The 17,418-nt window shown below is 49.9% G+C and overlaps 1 protein-coding gene across 3 annotated transcripts in view; it reads right to left on the reverse strand.

Moving 5' to 3' along the window:
- Positions 1 to 6,468: 6,468 nt before the first annotated feature.
- MARCHF10 (membrane associated ring-CH-type finger 10) overlaps positions 6,469 to 17,418 on the reverse strand; it is an 84,533-nt gene continuing 73,583 nt past the window's right edge. For 2 of the 3 annotated variants that reach the window (XM_081027312.1, XM_081027313.1), the window contains exons 9-10: positions 15,780 to 15,887; positions 6,469 to 6,935 (exon numbers count right to left, since the gene is read on the reverse strand). In XM_081027312.1, coding sequence (XP_080883438.1) covers positions 6,717 to 6,935; positions 15,780 to 15,887 — 327 coding nt within the window. In that variant the 3' untranslated portion in view covers positions 6,469 to 6,716. Of the gene's footprint in view, positions 6,936 to 10,380; positions 10,424 to 15,779; positions 15,888 to 17,418 lie in introns of all 3 variants that reach the window. The other variant, XM_081027314.1, reaches the window with a different exon arrangement.

Consider the following 17,418-nt stretch of genomic DNA (forward strand, 5'->3'; position numbering starts at 1 on the left):
TTTTAAACAAGTTTCTACTTCTGTGACTGGGTAGTAGCGTCACATGGTTCAGAGCCTAAATGACATGAAAAGGTACACACTGAGGAGCCTCACCCTGTCCCTACCCAGCCTGTGTCCCCCCTGTGTCCCCTGCCCCGACGGGCAACGACTTCTTAGTTTCTGTGCATCTTTCTGGTGGTGTGAAAAGACAGATTTGTCTGCAAGGAGAGCAGACGCACTTGCTAGGGACTGGATGTGCTGTGGGAGAGGAGGGAGGGGTCAGGAAATGCCCCAAAGCTTTTGGCCTCACAGCAGAGTCAGTGGGGTGCCATTTACTGAGTCAGGGAGCCCCAGCAGGCGTTTGTGAGCTGCTTTTCTGAGGCTGAGCCCAAGAAAAGCAGCTTGGCCTTCCTCCAGTTTTCCTCCAGCTCTCCCCTCTGCAGCCCCATGGCAGCAGCAGGACTCGGTGACTTTAGGGAGGGAGCCCCAATCCAATCAGTTTCCGTAATGATGAATCCTCTTCACCCTGAAGTGATTCTCTCTCCAAACTCAGGAACAGCTTCGTCTGTGAGTCTTTGGCCACAGCTTGGCTACAGGGAGTCACCCTGGGCAGAAGCCCTTGCCCAGGGAGTGAAGAAAAGCTGAGGGCTGACTCCTGGGGTGGCAGGAGCAGATGAGGAAGTGAGGACCCAAATGGCCAATGCTGTCTGGAGGGCAGTGGCTGGTGAGTGTCCCGAGGTTTAAATCACTCCAGCAATACCTGTCCTCACTGCTCTCTCCTTTCCTAGCCTTGTCCTCACCTGCAAGCATTACAGACAGCATTATAGGCCCTGGGGGCGCCCCACAGACTTCATTCCCAGCCTCTTTGCTGGGGGATGCTGCAGGAGGAGGGTAAGGGGCCGCTCCAGCAGCCCTCTGTCAGAGCAGGAGGAGGGCTCTGGACGTTGGCTATTTGCCTCTAGCTCTAGCACTGTTCTAGTAGAGCTCATGAGAGAGCTTCCTTTCTTTTGGCTCAATTCACTAAGCATTAAGCACCTCCACATGCCATTTTTGTTGGGTGGGGGATGCCCTGAGACCCTTCCCCCTGGGCCTGGGCAAAGGGTACTGTATGCTAGGAACTGAGCCCAGCAACCTTCACTGGCAGGGCTGAAGGGGCCCAGCTCTGGCCACCTGGACTTTCAGGGACAGCTCGCTGAATCCATGAATGAATGAGAGAATGGTGTCAGGCTTTTCACAACCTCTTCTTGTCAGGGCAGAGATGCCTCCTCCCAGGTGTCCTGGCAGAGTTGGCCTGGCCCAGTGGGCAGCGCTGTGAGGCCGCAGGGGTGAGGAGCCAGCCAGCTACACCACATGGCTCGCCTGGAACAGAGCTGCCTGTACCCTGCCAAGCTGCCTTGGGCACTAAGGCTGAGTCCGTTGCAGGCACAAGGTAAAGATTTCTGCTTGAGGGAAGACCCCCAGAAAGGAAAGCAGGAAGAGGGAGGAAAAGGGAATGGAGTTGGAAGAAAAAAGGAGCAGCTCTAAGGGGAACCAGCATGAGATGAAAGTGCCCAGCTGTTCAGGCCTGGCCTGATGGCCTTTATCGTAGGGGCCTGGGCTGCTAAGAGCCCCAGGAAGAGGCTGACTTCCATCTTGAGCTGCAGATTTCCATCCTTGTCTGAAAAAGCTGGTGGGTTGCCAGAAAGGAACGGAGCGAAGCAGCAAGCAGGTACTTCCTGCTTGAAATGGATTTGGTGCTGGCAGTCAGTGCAAAGAATGGACTATCTTCTGAAAGTAGCTATTGGCAGAACTTTAGTTTTAGCCCTTTTAGGGAAATCCTGGTCTGTGAAGGTTTTCTCATCCAGCCAGCGTTTTCTCCTTTCTTCCTCTATGTTCTGAGCGTCCAGGGATCTGGTCCTCGTCATTGTATGTCCCTCCTGGCTTGTGCAGAGATGCCTTTCTGTTGCCCATCTGTATCTCTCTCAGGGACTTGGGAAACTTTGGATGGTATCTTTCCCCATATGTGAGCTTTGAGGACTTAGGACACTACCTCAGATAAGCCATTCCTCCATGATAATTATAATAATCGAAATATTTATTGAGTAGTTCCTATGTGCTGCCCTGTTCTCACTGCTTACTGTGAATTAACTCACTTTATCCTCTCAACACACCATGAGGTAGGTGCGATTGTCCCCCTTTACAGATGAGAAAACTGAGGCACAAAGAGAACTTGCCATGCCACCTCTCCTCCACCCTCCCTGCACTATAGAAAGTGTTGGGGAGGGGGATGGGCAACAAGCACTGGTGAGCCCCCTCTGCGATCGTGCAGTCAGACTCAGATTCAAGAACTTTGTCTGACCTTGTCATCTCTGCTGAGCTTCAGAAGCCTATTTTCAGTTTAAGGGTTAAGAATGATCTCTTTTCTTTTGTTCTTCTGATGGCTTCCCTTCTGAGGCAATGGAGGAGAGATACATGTGTCCCCCGCTATCCAAAAGTACAGCATTCCTATAAGCCCTTTCATAAATGGAAATGGCGTAAAGCAAAGAAGCAATTACCATTAATTTATATGGAAACATTTTTGAGCATTCTAAGACCAAAAATTCAATGCATGCACAGTGTCTTTATTTCATCCACCATGATTAAAATGCTAATTATGTCCAGTTTTACGCTAATTGTAACACCCTTCCAAGCTCTCTCAGGCTCTTCTGATACTTTAGGACACATCTTGTTCATGGACGCACAGCATAAATCGAGATAAAGCCCAGATGCTCACAGATACAGTTCAAAGCTCTAGAGGCTTGATGCTGAGATGCTGAGTATAGTTCCCAGGGAAGGAAGGAAGGAACGAAGGAAGGAAGGAAGGAAGGGGGAAGGAAGGAGCTTGGCTCAGCCATTCTCGATGCCCGGGGTGGCACACTGCCTTTAAATTGCTTGAGGCAAAACAAACTCTGTACCTTATTTTCGCTTTTCGCCTTTTTTCATGAAGGTGAAAATCCACTTTGGATATTTTTCGATTAGTGAAAACAGGTAGTAATGTAGGTCTTTTGTAAAAGCGAGGTGGTGTAATGTGAACTTTGGAAAAGCAGGGGATACTTGCATCAGGGTAACCTTGGGGTAGGACCATGGGATGTGATGCACAGAATTGTATAGAAGGCATAGAAATGAGAGGGGGGCTGAGCAACAGGGTGCTGTCCCCTCCTCTCCTGCTACCTGCTCTTCTGGTCCCACTTCCCCCATCTCACCAGTCTGGGTTGGTGGCGTTTGGTAGCTCCCTGCGGCTTGTGTGTGGCCCCTCAACTCCCTTACCTGGCCTTGGGGGCCGCCTGGCTCCCCTGCCCAGTGACCCCTTTCTAACCAGTTGCTCCCACACACACATCTGTGTGTGCTCCTCGCTTGTCCTTCCCTCCCTCGCCTCTCTGCTTACCTGGGCCCCACCATCCTTCAAGCCCTTTCTCCCCAACAGGTCGTTGCTGCGTGCATTGGCCCTAGTGACCACCTATTCCCCTGACTTCTGGAGCTGGTTAAGGATGGAGGTAATCCTCTCAGGCAGGCCAGAAGCATGGCTGTGGCCAACAGACTTACTACGCTCTGTAAACTTGAGCCTGCCATGTAACTTCCCTGAGCTTGGGTTTTGTCGTGGTTAATTGACTGGGCTAAGGGATGCTCAAATAGTTGGTAAAAATATTATTTCTGAGTATGTTTGTGAGGGTGTTTCCTGAAGAGATTAGCATTTGAATTGGTAGCGCAAAGAATATTGCCCTCCCCAGTGTGGGTGGGCGTCATCCAATCCACTGAGGGCAGGAATAGAACGAAAAGGCGGAGGAAGGGCAAATTTTCTCTCTGCTTGAGCTGGGCTGTCCATCTTCTCCTGCCTTTGAACATCAGGGCTCCTGGTTCTTAGACCTTCAGGCTTGGACATGGACTCATATAGTTCTTCTGTCTTCGGGTTTGGACTGGAACTACCTCACCTGGGTCCTCAGCTTGTAGACAGCAGATCATGGGTCTTCTCGGCCTCCATGATTGTGTGAACCAGTCACTCATAATAAATCTCTTCCTATATATCTCTATATATCCTACTGGTTCTGTTTCTCTGGAGAACCCTAATACAGGTTTCCTCCTATGTAACATGGGGTTAATAATATCTGCCTCACAGGCTTATTGTGAAGATTCAAGATAAATGTAAAATGCTTATCCCCAGGTCCACCTCATACTGTGTTTCCCCGAAAATAAGACCTAGCCGGACAATCAACTCTAATGGCGTCTTTTGGAGCAAAAATTTATATTAATTAATATAAAAATTAATAAGACCCGGTCTTATTTTACTATAAGACCCAGTACTTATTATGTTTATATTATATTATATTATATTATATTATATTATATTATATTATATTATATTATATTATACCGGGTCTTATACTAATTTTTGCTCCAAAAGACACACTAGAGTTGATTGTCCGGCTAGGTCTTATTTTTGGGGAAACAGGGTAGTAGCACCCTGAGGCTCATGTTACCTCCATTTGGCTTTTTCTATATGTCTTCTGTCACCCCATTAAGCTCCAAAGGGGTGAGCCTTGTCATTTTTCCTGTATCCTCACAACCGGGCACACAGTTGATGGATGGTTGATAAATGTTTGAGGGTCATGATGCCAGCTGCCTGAGAGGCAAAGGCTTGGAAAAACCCTGTGTCCCAGCCGTTGTGCTTCAAATCTAATAGATTTGGCACTATTGATATAGTCGTAGGGGGGAAAGATAGCCCTTTTCATCTCTGTCTTTTAATAAACAAGACTCTGTCCTTTATGGCACCTAAGGCCATAAGATGCCCCATAGGCAGACCGCGGGCTGCTGCAATGTAGAATTGATGGCATGGGTAGTTGTAAGACCTCTTCGGAGGCACTCCTGCTTGTGCTGGTAAATCTCTAAAATAGTTTTCTGTAGAAAGAGCATAGTTTTCAAAACCCCAACATTGGCTGATGTAAACTTGTGACGGTCTCAGTGTAGCTGCCTCAAAGACTGTCACATCTTACCGTGGATTTCACTCAAATTCCATCCCGCTCTCTATAAAACTTTTAAAATATGCATTGTCCCTTCTTAGACATTTCTCAGTATTGTCTCCTGGACAGATCTTTTCAGTCAACTTTAAAGTTCAGTGAAAAAACAAAGGCTCATTTTTCTCATGTGATGGTAAGGGCTGGGGGCGTCATTTGTAAATGAAGGAATCTGAGGTTTTCGGAATTTTATTTACTTCATGAGATATTTTCGACTTGAATGGCCCTTCTAGGCTTTATTAACATTCAAAGACGTCTGTTTTGATCTTTGATCTTGGATGTAGGCTGCCTGGTTGAATCTACTTGTTTGTAGTACTTGAGTCACTTTGCTTAACTGTGGGACATAGAAGGATGGGACAAGATTTTGAGGTAATTCGAGTCTAGTCTTCCTAAAACCTTCTTGGCACCATTATTCATCTCAGGTGAAACCCTCTTTACAGCAAAATCTGCAGTGGCCACTCCTGGTCTAAGGAGTGAGGGTCTTAAGGGTAGGAGAGAGAAGTGCCTCTTTTTCTTCATTTTACCTTTCTCTCTCTCCCACCCTTTCTCTGTTCCTTCCTCCAGTTTTCAGAAAATTAATTGAGGCATATTTTACAATTACACCATAGAGTTCACACATTTTAAATGCACAGTTCAATGAACTTTAGTAAATTCATCCAGTTGTATAAACATTAGCATGAACCAGCTTTAGAAGATCTCCATCACTCCCAAAAGTCTTCTTCAGCTGTCTACAGTCTACCTCTGCTCCTAATCCCAACCCCCGCAACCAATGATCTTTCTGTGTCTAGAGTTTTGCCTTTTCGAGAAATTGCATATAAATAGAATCATACAACATGGAGTCTTTTGTGTCTGGCTTCTTTCACTTAGCATCATGTTTTTGCATGTGTCAGTACTAAGCTGTAGAGGGTGCAGCTCACTGGCCCATGTGGGAATCGAACTGGCAACCTTAGTGTTAGGAGCACAGCGCTCCCACCACTCGAGCCACCAGGTTGGCCCCAGGTATCAGTAATTTGTTCCACCTTTTATTATTTTTTGACCTATCTTACTCTCTCTCTCTCTCTTTCTCTCTCTCTCTCTCTCTCTCTCTCTCTCTCTCTCTCTCTCTCTCTCTCTCTCTCACACACACACACACACACACACAAACACACAGTTTTCTCACAAACCTTCTCTGACATTTTTTCAACCAAGTTTGATCTGGTCTTGGGGCCCTAAGATGTAATTAGGAGAGAAGCATGGAGTCCACACACCAAACAGGTCCCATATCAGTGGGTACCTACAGGGGCAAGCTGGCCATCTGGCTGTCCCAGCCCATGAGGGTCCAGGCTGTGACATCCCTTGTGACAGTGATGGTGAGGAGCAAGGAGAAGTGCAGGTGGGGTGGGGGCTATTGGACTGCTTCCCCCTCCTTGCAGCTGGAGGCCCTGAGCCTTTGTCCATGGAAACTGCAATAAACAAAGCAAAACTGGGTGAATTAAGACAGTTTACTGAACATGTGGTTTAGTTCCACTCAGAGTGGAGTGAGGCCTGAATGGGCACCCTCAGCAGAGGGACCCCAGGCCATTGGGCTTGTCAGGGCTGCTGGGTCCCCTGCGGCTTCTGGGCTGAGGGGCAGCAGCAGAGCACCCTGCAAGGGGCTCAGCAAGCCCAGGCTGCTTGGCCTGCGTTGTCTGGGGCGGGGCTGGTCGCTGTTGCTGTCCATAGATGCTCAAACTAGACCCCAAGAAGAGAGTGGCATAAAGTGAAAATGGTAAATGCGGACACGCTGGCTTCAATTTTAGTAAAAACGAGGAGGAAGGGAGTCATATGGGAATGTAGAAAGGGCAGCTGGGGGAGAGGTCTTCCTTGAGGTCCTTGGCCAGCTCTCTTGCTAGACGACCCGGCTGTTGTTTTGATAAATGCTGCTTTCATTTCCATCTCCCAGCTCAGAATCTGGAAAGCAAGAAGATCTCTCAGGCTGTAGAGCCATAGCAGACTGCAAGATCTGCTGTGGAGGGTGTGGTATTGCTGCCCCTCCTGGCCCCCCCACCCCCCAACCCTGGCAGCGCGCGCGCGCGCGCGCGCGCGCGCGCGCGCGCACACACACACGCTGCAGAGCCTGGAACAGTGTGGGGAATAGCTGCAGCCTGGGGCAGGGGAATTCCTAGACTGCCCCACTGGGCTGTCAGCCAGGCCAGGGCAGCTTGACTGTAAGTCCCTTAACAAAAACACCTTAGTCATCACCACATCCCCACGTGGCCTGGTGAAGCAAATGTTTGCAGGAAGAATAGCTGGAGGAACCTCTCAGGGTAAAGCCCCCACATAATGCTCTCACTTCCTTAACTTGGCTGGGAAGGAGGGAATTGACCTATGTTTTAAAGAAGTCTTTCAGTGATCAAATGACTGGAAGCGAGGGTTGTGTGATGGCAGAGAGGGAGGGCAAAGAGGCCCTGGGACGGCAGTGGAGTCTAAGTGAGAAGGTAGAATTGGGGTGAGAGGGCTCTTCTTTATTCTTGGGGGGAAACTCTTGTTTTCGGTATATTTCTTTTCCCATTGGCTTGAGTGAGTGCTCCCTGACTATTAGGAAACAAACGGTTTCTCACTCTTGAAGGACAGGGAGCAGGAGAAATCGACATCCCCCATCCCTACCTGAACCCTCTCAGCTTCTACCTCTGCTACAAGGAAACCCCAGTCCCACTGCTGCCCCTGTTCCCTCACCCATACTGTTCTTTCCCCTAAAGCTAGTTGCCTTGACTTGTGCATATGGTGGGGAGGCCCAGCCTTTGGCCTAAAGACCCTTATGCCTGAGACTATCCACACCTATCTTGATGGCTGTAGAAGGCAGTGTTTCCCTCTCTGGCCTTGGACTTGGTTGTGGTGACAGTTATTTATGCCAGCTGGGAAGCAGTTGTCAGGGGGGCTGGGTCAGAGCCATGTGACAGGTTGTCAGACCTGGGCACATCCACCCGGGGACACTCCCCAGTTGCTCTTACTTTGGTGCCACCTGCGGCATGTGTGTGTGGCCTTGGTACCCAGGTGCAGGGGAGGGGTGCTAGTGAGAAGGTTGGCATGGGCACCACAGAACCACAAAGACGCTGGCATTGCTTTGTGCCACCTGGCGGGCCCTGATGTTTTGCCTTTTTCCCTCCCTGTTTACCTGAACTGAGCTAGGGTGGCAGGTCACAGCTGTGACTCAGCTCTGGCAACCCAACTTAATAAAGTGCTGCCAACCAGGTGAGTCATGCCTGGCTGTTGGGGATCAAAGAAAGTGTGACCCGCAGGAGGGCAAAAGGCACGTGAATCTGCCTCTGGCTGCCCTGGCTCTTTTCTTGATTATGGCTCTAGCAGGAAGCCAGGCACGGGCTGCAGGAGACCAGCGTGCCAGGACCGTCCCTCTGCGCAGGACTCTTCCCCACCTCGGTTGAGCCCAGGCTGGGGGCAGGTGGAGAGGGCCTAGACCTACATATCCAGCGGAGAACTGGCTGCCCCCACATTGGGGCTGGTGTGGGAGAGTGGGTGGATCCTAGAGCTAGTCCCAGCTTCCCGAAGAGGGATGACAAATGACATCTCTCTCGAGCAACACGTGAGGGCAGCCTCGCAGCGCAAAGCACTGGCAGGAAGGGCCCTTAGAGCCCTGTCCGTGGAGCCTCCTTTTTAAGCACCTCCCAGGGATGCTCTCCTCCTGCCCTCCAGAGACATCAGTTTCCCCTGGGGCCCGGGATTGGAGGCAGGGGTGTCCCGTCCCCATCCTCCCTGCCCGGCCCCCAGGCTCCTGGAGGAAAGGCTCGGCACTGCTGCACCTCCGGGGACAGCAGGGAGGCACCAGCACGCGCTGAACACTAGGGGACGCTCCTGCCCAGCTGAACCCCCCCGACGCGTCCGGCTGCGGCAGGTTTCCAAGAACCCGGGGGAGCCGCGGGCGCCTCCCGGGCGGGGGCTAGGGAGGGGCGCAGCCGGCACCGCGCCGAGACGCTGCCCGGAGCTCCCGGCCCGGAGTCCCCTCCCCCCCCCCAAACCCCCCCGCCCCGCGCCCGAGGTCGGCTTAATGTCGCGCCCTTTCCGGAGCTGGGGCTCGCCCCAAATGCCGCGATTAGGACCTGGGAGGTGCGGCGCAGAGGCATTTTCCCCGAGACGGGGTGTGTGCGCCCGCGACACAAAGGTCTTTCTCGGCCGCACCGCTCCCTTCCCGCTCGCTCGCTGCCCAGCTGCCGGAGGGGGAGCAGCCGCTCTGGGTCGGCCCTAGCGACTAAGCTAGGTGTCCGGGGCGGCAGCCCAGAGTGGCCCCCGGAGGACGCGAGGGGGCACTGGGACCTCGTCCGGCTCCTCCGGACACAGTCGCGCCCAGGACTGGGGATCTGGGTTCCTTTTGTGAACGGAGGCAAGGGCCCTCCCTGCATCTCTGAAAATGGTCCCCCCACGCACACTCGGATCTCAGAACTGCGTGCCCTGAATAGTAAACTGGGTTCTCTAGGGTCGTCATCTGGGCCCTACCCTGTGCTATTTGGAGCTAGTTCAGCTTCTCCAGGCAGGTCTATTGGGGGTTCCCCAAAGCATCCCCGGTACCGGCTGCGTCGGGATCACCAGGGGCTCACCCCATGGTCTAACTCGGAATCTCTGGGAGGGGCCCAGGAATCTGCTTTTGGTAAGTCTCCAGGTGATTCTGATGGCAAAGCCTGTGTGGGAATCACTCTTCTAAACCTTTTAGGGGCAGGCAGTTGTAAAATTTCTCCCCAGAAGAGCCTCTGAGGATGGAATTGTCTCATCCCCCTAGGTTCATTGTAATGTTTATTCTCCCCACTGATGAAGTTCTTCCTAAGTCTGACTGCAAGTCCTCCTGCTTTAAATTAAGCACCTTTTCTCCGGTTGGGTTATATATGGGATAATGAGCCTGTCTGAAGACAGATTTGTCTCCTTTGAGGGACCTTTCTCTGATCTGTTTTTCTTGTTCAGCCTCTGAATCCAGCAGACCCACTTGACTGGGCCCAATGGTGAGAAAAACTCACGAAAGCCACCAGCTTGTGATTGAAAGTGGTCCCTTCCAAGGTTTGGGAGATAACCAGAAAGGCTCCCCAAGTACCAGAGCTGGAGAATTCCAGCTAAGGAAAAGGAAAAAACCTGCAGCAAGCCATCCTACAAGCATGTACCGTCTTCCCTTCTGTTGGCCCTTTTCCTTGCTTTCAGGATGAATTAAAATTCTTATCTGCGTTGCGTCCAGAATACTTGGACTTGCCTTCCTGATTGCTGCAGCTAGAATTTCCCAAGCTTGTGGGCTATTTTTGCCTCTGGGAGGTGGTCATTACTTCCTTCCACGGTATTAGGTTCAACACAGTGACCGAAAAAGAGTAAATTAGCAAATATCCCTCAAATGGTAGGACTGACCCCCTCCCCCCCAACCTACTTTGATTTTCTTCCGGCCTGGGTTGTGGGAAATTTCTTGAGAACTATGAGAAAGAAGACAATGAAAAATGAATTGTTTTTCCAAAGCAGTTGTGAACAGATATATAATTCCCTAGTCTCAGGAATGTTCTAGGAATCCCTTACATCACCTTAAAGGGGCAGAGGAAATGGGCGGAGGTGCCGAGGGCATATGCTGATATTCAGCACCTGCAGGGCTCATCCTGAAGACAGCCGCAGCATAACCCAGGTCACCTGTGCTGGTTCAGGGCTTCTAAATTTGGCAGTGTGAGCACACTTGCTTCCTTTCTGCAATTGATCTGAGTAGCAGAATCCCATTCTGATGGGCCGAGTCACATTTATAGGCCGTGGGGGTGAAGGCCGTGCTAATTGGCCACTTGCCTCACCACTGGCTTTTAAACAATCGCTTGTATTCTCTGCCTGGCAGGAAGCAGCAGGCACATCAAGGCTCTGGACTCCCTCTTTGTTCTGACTTTATGGCATTTTATGCCACAATAAGAAACACTGTGTACTCCCTGGGAGCCCATTGTGCCAGGCTGCAAGGATGTGAGCTCAGTGCAGAGGGCGGGTGCTGTTCCCCCAGGAAAAGAGGGGTTTTGTGACAGGCTGGGTGCTGGACACTGTTACTGGGGCAACTGCCTAGCCAGTGTGGAGGCAGCTTTGGCCCCTGGATGCCTGTCACCCATTGGCCAGGAAGAGGGCAGGAGAAGGATGGAATTTCTTGTAGAGGAGCGGTCCCAGTTACCTGGTAAATTATATATCAGGACTGTGCTAACCATGGCTTCCATTGTCTCGGGGCTGGGTTGCTGGGATGAGCTCATTCTGCCTCTAGACTCTGCCAGGTGATCGCATCTACCTAAACCAGGTCTCACACTCCACCAGGAAACACCGTCTTGGTGAGTGTGGGCCAAACCTGAGCCATCCATATTTTGGGTAGGTTTGGTCCTTTGAGGTGAGAGTTTGGGTTTTGTGGAAACAGTGTGAATGGGGAAGGCCTAGAGAACTTTCACCCAGCCTCACACATAAATGGATGAATGGGATTCAAAAGCTACTTAAAGACCCTACCTGCTTCCCAGGCCAGCCATTGCACTCCCCTCCCCCTAGTTTCTTATAGAAGATTTTACTGTAGGTGCAGTGTTACCAAAGCACAGCTAGGTCACGAAACAAAGGTGGGCCTCACTCCAGGAGGGCACTGCAATGGTGGGGAATGCCTGGGGTCCCTCTGCTTTTCAACACACTGACAGGGATGCTGTCTATTGCTTTACAGAGTTTAGTGAATTAGGCTGTTAAGAAGTACAGGGGACCTGCCATGGGCAGGCAGGGAGAGAAATTCAGGGTATAGGTACATTTCACTGGGTGGGATAGTGAGCATGGTAGAGATAAGACCTATGGGATGGCTGAGGATGCCCAGGACAGGGGACTTTGGGGGAGCAGGCCCTGAATAATGGAGAGCCCTATGTGGGTGCTAAAAGGGAGAGAGGAGAGAAGGCAAATCCATTTAGCTTTACCTCACAGGCCAGCCCTGTGTCCCCATCCCAGGGTGAGCCAAGTGGGGTCACATGAGTGGTGGTGTCCTGTGTTCTCTGGAGGTGCTCCTACCATGAGCACCTAAAGTGAGAAAGGCCAGTTTCCTGCTGAGCACTACGGAGAACGCCATTCAGTCCTTCTTTCAGCCCATCCCTCACTCTGTGCCCACCAAGTCTGTCCTTCCCATCTCTAGTGCTTTCCCAGTGATCCTATGAAGTGGGTATGCGAAGAGACTCTGTATCCAGACCTGCCTATCTCCGAGTTTTCTCTATATGACAGAACCTCAGTTGCTCATACTTTGGGATAAGTGACCAGCTTTTTAACTCAGCCCCTTACCCTGTACCATTGCAACAGCTACCCAGCTGGTTTTGTCTCCCTCCAGCCCATCCACCTCATGGCTGCTCTAATTGTCTCTCAAAAATGCAGACCTTCTGGCCTGCTAATCCCAGGTTAAACACCCTTCAGTGGCCTTTTAGAACTGCACACAAACCCTTCACGTTCTGCTCCCTGCCTACACCTCCAGGCTCACTCCTTGCCAGTCGTGGCAATACTCAACTTCTTGACTTTCCCAAACATGCACGTCTTTTCAGGTCTCTGAGCCTTTGCATTTCCTTCTGCATGGAATGCCTTTCCCTCCCACCAACCCTTGCCCATCTCCACGATTCAGTGCAAACGTTACCTCCTCAGCTGATCAGCTGAAGAGAGCAATAATGGAAGCAGCTTTGCCACCAGGCTCTCAAAGCAGTCCAAAGACTGATGGCAAAGAGTACAACCTACTTGGATTAAAAGCAAGGCCTTGGAAATGTTGGCTTGTGTCCCTGAAGACCCTGCCTGGGGAGTCTATCCTGGAGAAGGAATGGAAGGAGGGGGCAAGAATGGCGGCTCCTCACATCACCTAACTTTTCTCTATGTTCTCCCACATCTGGCTCAATCTTCTACGTAACACAAGGCACGTTTCTGATGCTCTTGGTTACATGTCTATTCTTTCTTTAGACTCTGAATCTTTTATAGGCAAGGAGTGTCTTAATCATCTTTGTATTTCCAGAATCTAGTGTAGAACCTGGCGCATAGTAGGCACACAGAAAATGAATAAATAAATATACCTTGAACTTGAGTGTTCCTTTGCCCTGAGTACCTTTCTAGCCACAGTTTTGTACGATCACTTTCTCTAACACATAACTCAAGACTAGCCTCCAGATTTTGGCTCATTGACTCATTGTTTGAACGTCAAAGGTTATTGAGCACCTACTATGTGCCAGGCATTTCCTAGGCACTGGAAGACTGTAGGAGTACAAAAGAGATAAGGGTTCCATGCCCAAGTAACCAGTGCACACCTCACCCCTACCCTTATGCAGTCTTTATTGGGCAATCATTTAGCACTTGTGGAATCAGTCCATGCTCCTGGCGTTCATAGCACCTGGGACATGGTCAGGAGTCAAACGTGATTCACTCTGTGACAGCATCATGAGAGACAGAGCAGAAGGCCAGGCTTTGCCTTCAAATAGCTCCCAACCTCACCTGGGAAACAAATTTTTCATTTATGGGATCATTGAGAATCCAGCCAGGGAAGACCTGGAGTTGTCAATTTCACAGCTTCTGGGAATTCATTGGGTCCACCGGTTCTCTTGACCAAGTGCTACTTTCCAATTATTTTCTGGTTTTCTAAATATAGTATTTCCTGGTTTTATAAATTCCAACTTGATCATAAGCTCCACAGAGAAAGGGACATCATGGCATCATGTCTGGTAGCGAGGCTCCCTGACCCCATCTCAGCACCTGATACAGGCCAGGGCATGAATGAATGAGTGAATGAATGATCACGACTGACAGGCATTTATCCCAGGGGACCTTAGGGAGGCACAATCAAACACAATGTGAATGGGGTCTCCAGTACTGGTAGGTAAGGGAAAGGGAAGAAGGCTTCTCTCCAAACCGCAGTGCCTCTCTTTTGCTAAATGTTACCCACAGATCCTGAGTATTTTCTACAAGAAAATACTGAGACTCAAATCCAGATGTGTGAATTTGACATAAGTCCTTCGCTTTCCTACTATCATTCGTGTACCTCTTAACTGGTGATTTGTACTGGCAATTGCTTGGTAGTTTAGTGGGTGAGGTCTACCTCAAAGGTCTTCCAATTAAATGTAAACTGTGGTGAGAGAAGTGTGTTTGCTGCCCTATCCTTTCTGCTCTCTTCCACCCTGGTTTCCAGCTTGCTCCTGGTGTTCCTTACTCCTTACTCCTGTTCTAGGATAGTTTTACTGGAAGTTTCTTCAGAGTCAATACTTTAGAGCCTTGGTTTTCATCCATTGGGTTGTACTGCTTTGTTGTCTTCTCATGTTTGCTTTGCTGTCTCGGAGGCTAATGTTGCTGGCATTAGCTTGCTGATGTTGTGGCCATCTGTAACCTATATCAACCCTGGGTGCTTTGAAGTTCAATGTGCAATAAAAAGTTCATTTAAAAGATGTGGCATCATGAAAATGAGGTTACAGAAATGTTAACAAAGGATCATTTCCTGCTTCCTGTACCATTATTTTTACTTTTTTAAAAATGTATTTCTCTGAGGAATTTATGTCACCATTAAAACTACGGAAGAGTTAAAGGAAGGACAGGCCTGGGTCAAAAAGAGGGTGAGATTCCTGAGGAGATAGCTTGGCAAAGACCCAGGCTCTTTGCTTAATTGAGGGCTTAGGGTTTAAGCCAGAAAAAAACATGAGGAGAAATCTAGAATTCTTAAGACTAATGGTCTGAACCAGGCATTTTTAATAGAGGTGGCTCCAAACGGATCGCAAGAGACTCCAGTCGTGCAAGGTCTGCGGCAAGGTAAGCAACACGTGGGATCACTGAATTCTAGTCTCCAGGCAGTGACTGTGCTGGCAGATGCCTCTAGTCCATTTGAGGTTAGAGGAGAAGACAGAGAGATGGAGAGAGAGAGAGGTACATGGGCTAGTGTGGCAGAGTATCACCGAGACTGCCTCATGGCACCATTGGCTTGCTCACTGCCACATTGGCTTACCTTGCAGAAGGTCAAGTTCCAAGCCTCGGGATGTTCTGGGAAACCAAAACATAAAGCACACCAGCCCCTGGCATGACCTTAAGATAAGGGAGGTGCCCTCACCTGCCAGTGCTCTCTGCTGGCCCAGCCACTGAGAGACATTTAACCAAGAGGAGAGTCCCTTGACTTGACAATGACCAAGACACTTCAGAAGTTGGCCCGTGCACCTCCTCCTACATTCTGGTTGACTTGGCTGAGGCCATGCTCCAGTGAATAGCAGACCCAGGCTTCTCCCTCCACACCATGAAGCTCCTAGAGGGCCCCTGGTTCTCTTGTTAAAGGAAAGACAGCCACAGGTGACCATTCCTGGTAAACACATTGTCACTTCTCTAATGACAAATGGTAACACCATCAGCACCTTTATTTCTTGGCATATGCACTCACACACAGATGCTAGAATAATGTACCCTGGGATCCAAAACGAAATAAACAGCTTTCTTGTGGGGCAAGGCCCCTGATTTTCATGAGCCCTCCATGCTTGAGCAGTGGCAATGCCCACATATAATGTTCACCCAGCCTCAGCAGCCTTGCTGGCCTCTATTCTGGGGGGCAAATATCCCTAGAGACTCACTCACCTGTATGACCATTAATGACCATTGAACGACCACTCATGTTTAACAGTAAGCAGTTATGTGATTATCACTTACTTTTCAACCAGCAGCCACTAAGCTTTAGTCCTACTGATGCCAGTGCCATGTCCTACCAAGTGACCGTGAGGACCTCAACAGATTGCACATCTAGTAAACAGCATTGCAAGGCTTTGGGGCCTGCTGCCGGTTGGTCCGGGTCAGAGCCAGACTTACCTCCTCTCTCGCCAGCCGGTTGTAGTTCCGTCTCAAGAGCTCAGCGAACCTCTGCTTGTAGAGGTGAAACAGCAACATCAGGTACAAGCCTGAATTCATCAGCTCATTCTGTACCAGAATTTGGAAGAGGAAGTTCTTAAGTTCATCTACAAAATATTCATGATCTAAACCATGGGGTGGAGGGTAATAAGGCCAAGAGGTGACAAGACATGGGACAAGAGTGCAAGTCCCAAGGCCAGGCCTACCCTGGAGGGCCAGAGAACAGAGCAGGGGACCATCCGGGAATTTTTTACAGCCTACTGGAGGACATCCTGGAAGAGCTCCGTGCCCCAGACTCAATTCTATACCATGAATATTTATTGAGCAGCAACGTGTTAAAGCCTTGAGCTGGGTGTTGTGGGGAACATGGGCAAAAGTTCTCAGCTCCCTGCTGGGACCCCATCATCTGATATGGGTAGGGTTTCCAGACGGGAATTCCCACCCGTTCTCAGGAATTTTTTTCGCTTTCCCATTCCCAAATCCTGAGAAAAGTTGGTCGGGAAATCGGGAAAATCAGCTCCTTGAACCCAGGTGGTTGGTAGTATTGGCCGTCACTTTGTGGAAACGATTCATCGTGGAGAACAGAAAACAGTTTATATCTCGGGATTCAGGAATGGGAAAGTGGAAAAGATCCCTGAGAACGGGTGGGAATTCCCGCCTCGAAACCCTAGATGTGGGAGAGAGTGTCTCGTTCATAAACAGCTCCTGTATCGGCTGGATACGGCAAGTGCTCCAAGGGAGATGCAAGGGGAAGAAAGAGACTCACTGAATTTGACATGGGACAAATCTTCTCTGATGGTCCTTAAAAGATGGGACTTTGGTAGGTGGCTCTGAAGGGTATTAAGGGCCTTTCAAATAGAGATACTGAATGCAAGTGAAGGCATAGAGGTGGAGAGAGAAGAGAGTGTATTGGGCAAAATTCCCTACTCACTGGTGTGTCTGGAATATAGGGGAGGGTGTTAAAGACTTAAAATTTTTTTTTGGCACGGGCTGGGGAGATGATGAAGTGGGACCATACTAAGCAGAAGTAAGGAGTGCGGACATCATGCTGTATGTATGTATGGCCTCTGAGCAGAGGAGATGCGTGTCTTAGGAAGGCAAACTTCTCCATGGGAGAATCTGGGACACAGATGCCGTGGGGGCATCTCCCTTTAAGATTGGACTTAACGATGGTCTCACCTAAGGCCTTCCGCCCAGGCTGGTCTATTACCATTTAACCCCCAGAGAGTGGGTGCCCGGCCTGGATGGCACTGTGACCCTCAGGGCCTTTGCTTACATTCTTCCTCATTTGACTTGTTGGTTTGTTTTTGTGCCTCTGGTTTGAATGCCAGGCTGTGTCCACAACTTCTTTTACCACTGTCACACTGTCACCTCCTTGCAATTGTCCCAGTGATTCCTTTAGCCCCCGACTCTGAAGGGTTTGTTTTTATTTTGCATACTGCATCTTGTACTTGTGAATGTTTTTGCCTTTTCTCGGTGGGTGGGTTGTGTGTTAGTTTCCTCACTGGCGCTTAGGACGAGGGGAGGATCTGGCCATCTGGCCGGCCGTGGCTCCTCTGTCCTCAGCTCCTTTGGCCGTCTGCACTGCAAAGCCTCACCC

Source organism: Rhinolophus hipposideros (assembly GCF_964194185.1).
Source record: "Rhinolophus hipposideros genome assembly, chromosome: 20".
In the NCBI taxonomy this organism is placed as follows: domain Eukaryota; kingdom Metazoa; phylum Chordata; class Mammalia; order Chiroptera; family Rhinolophidae; genus Rhinolophus; species Rhinolophus hipposideros.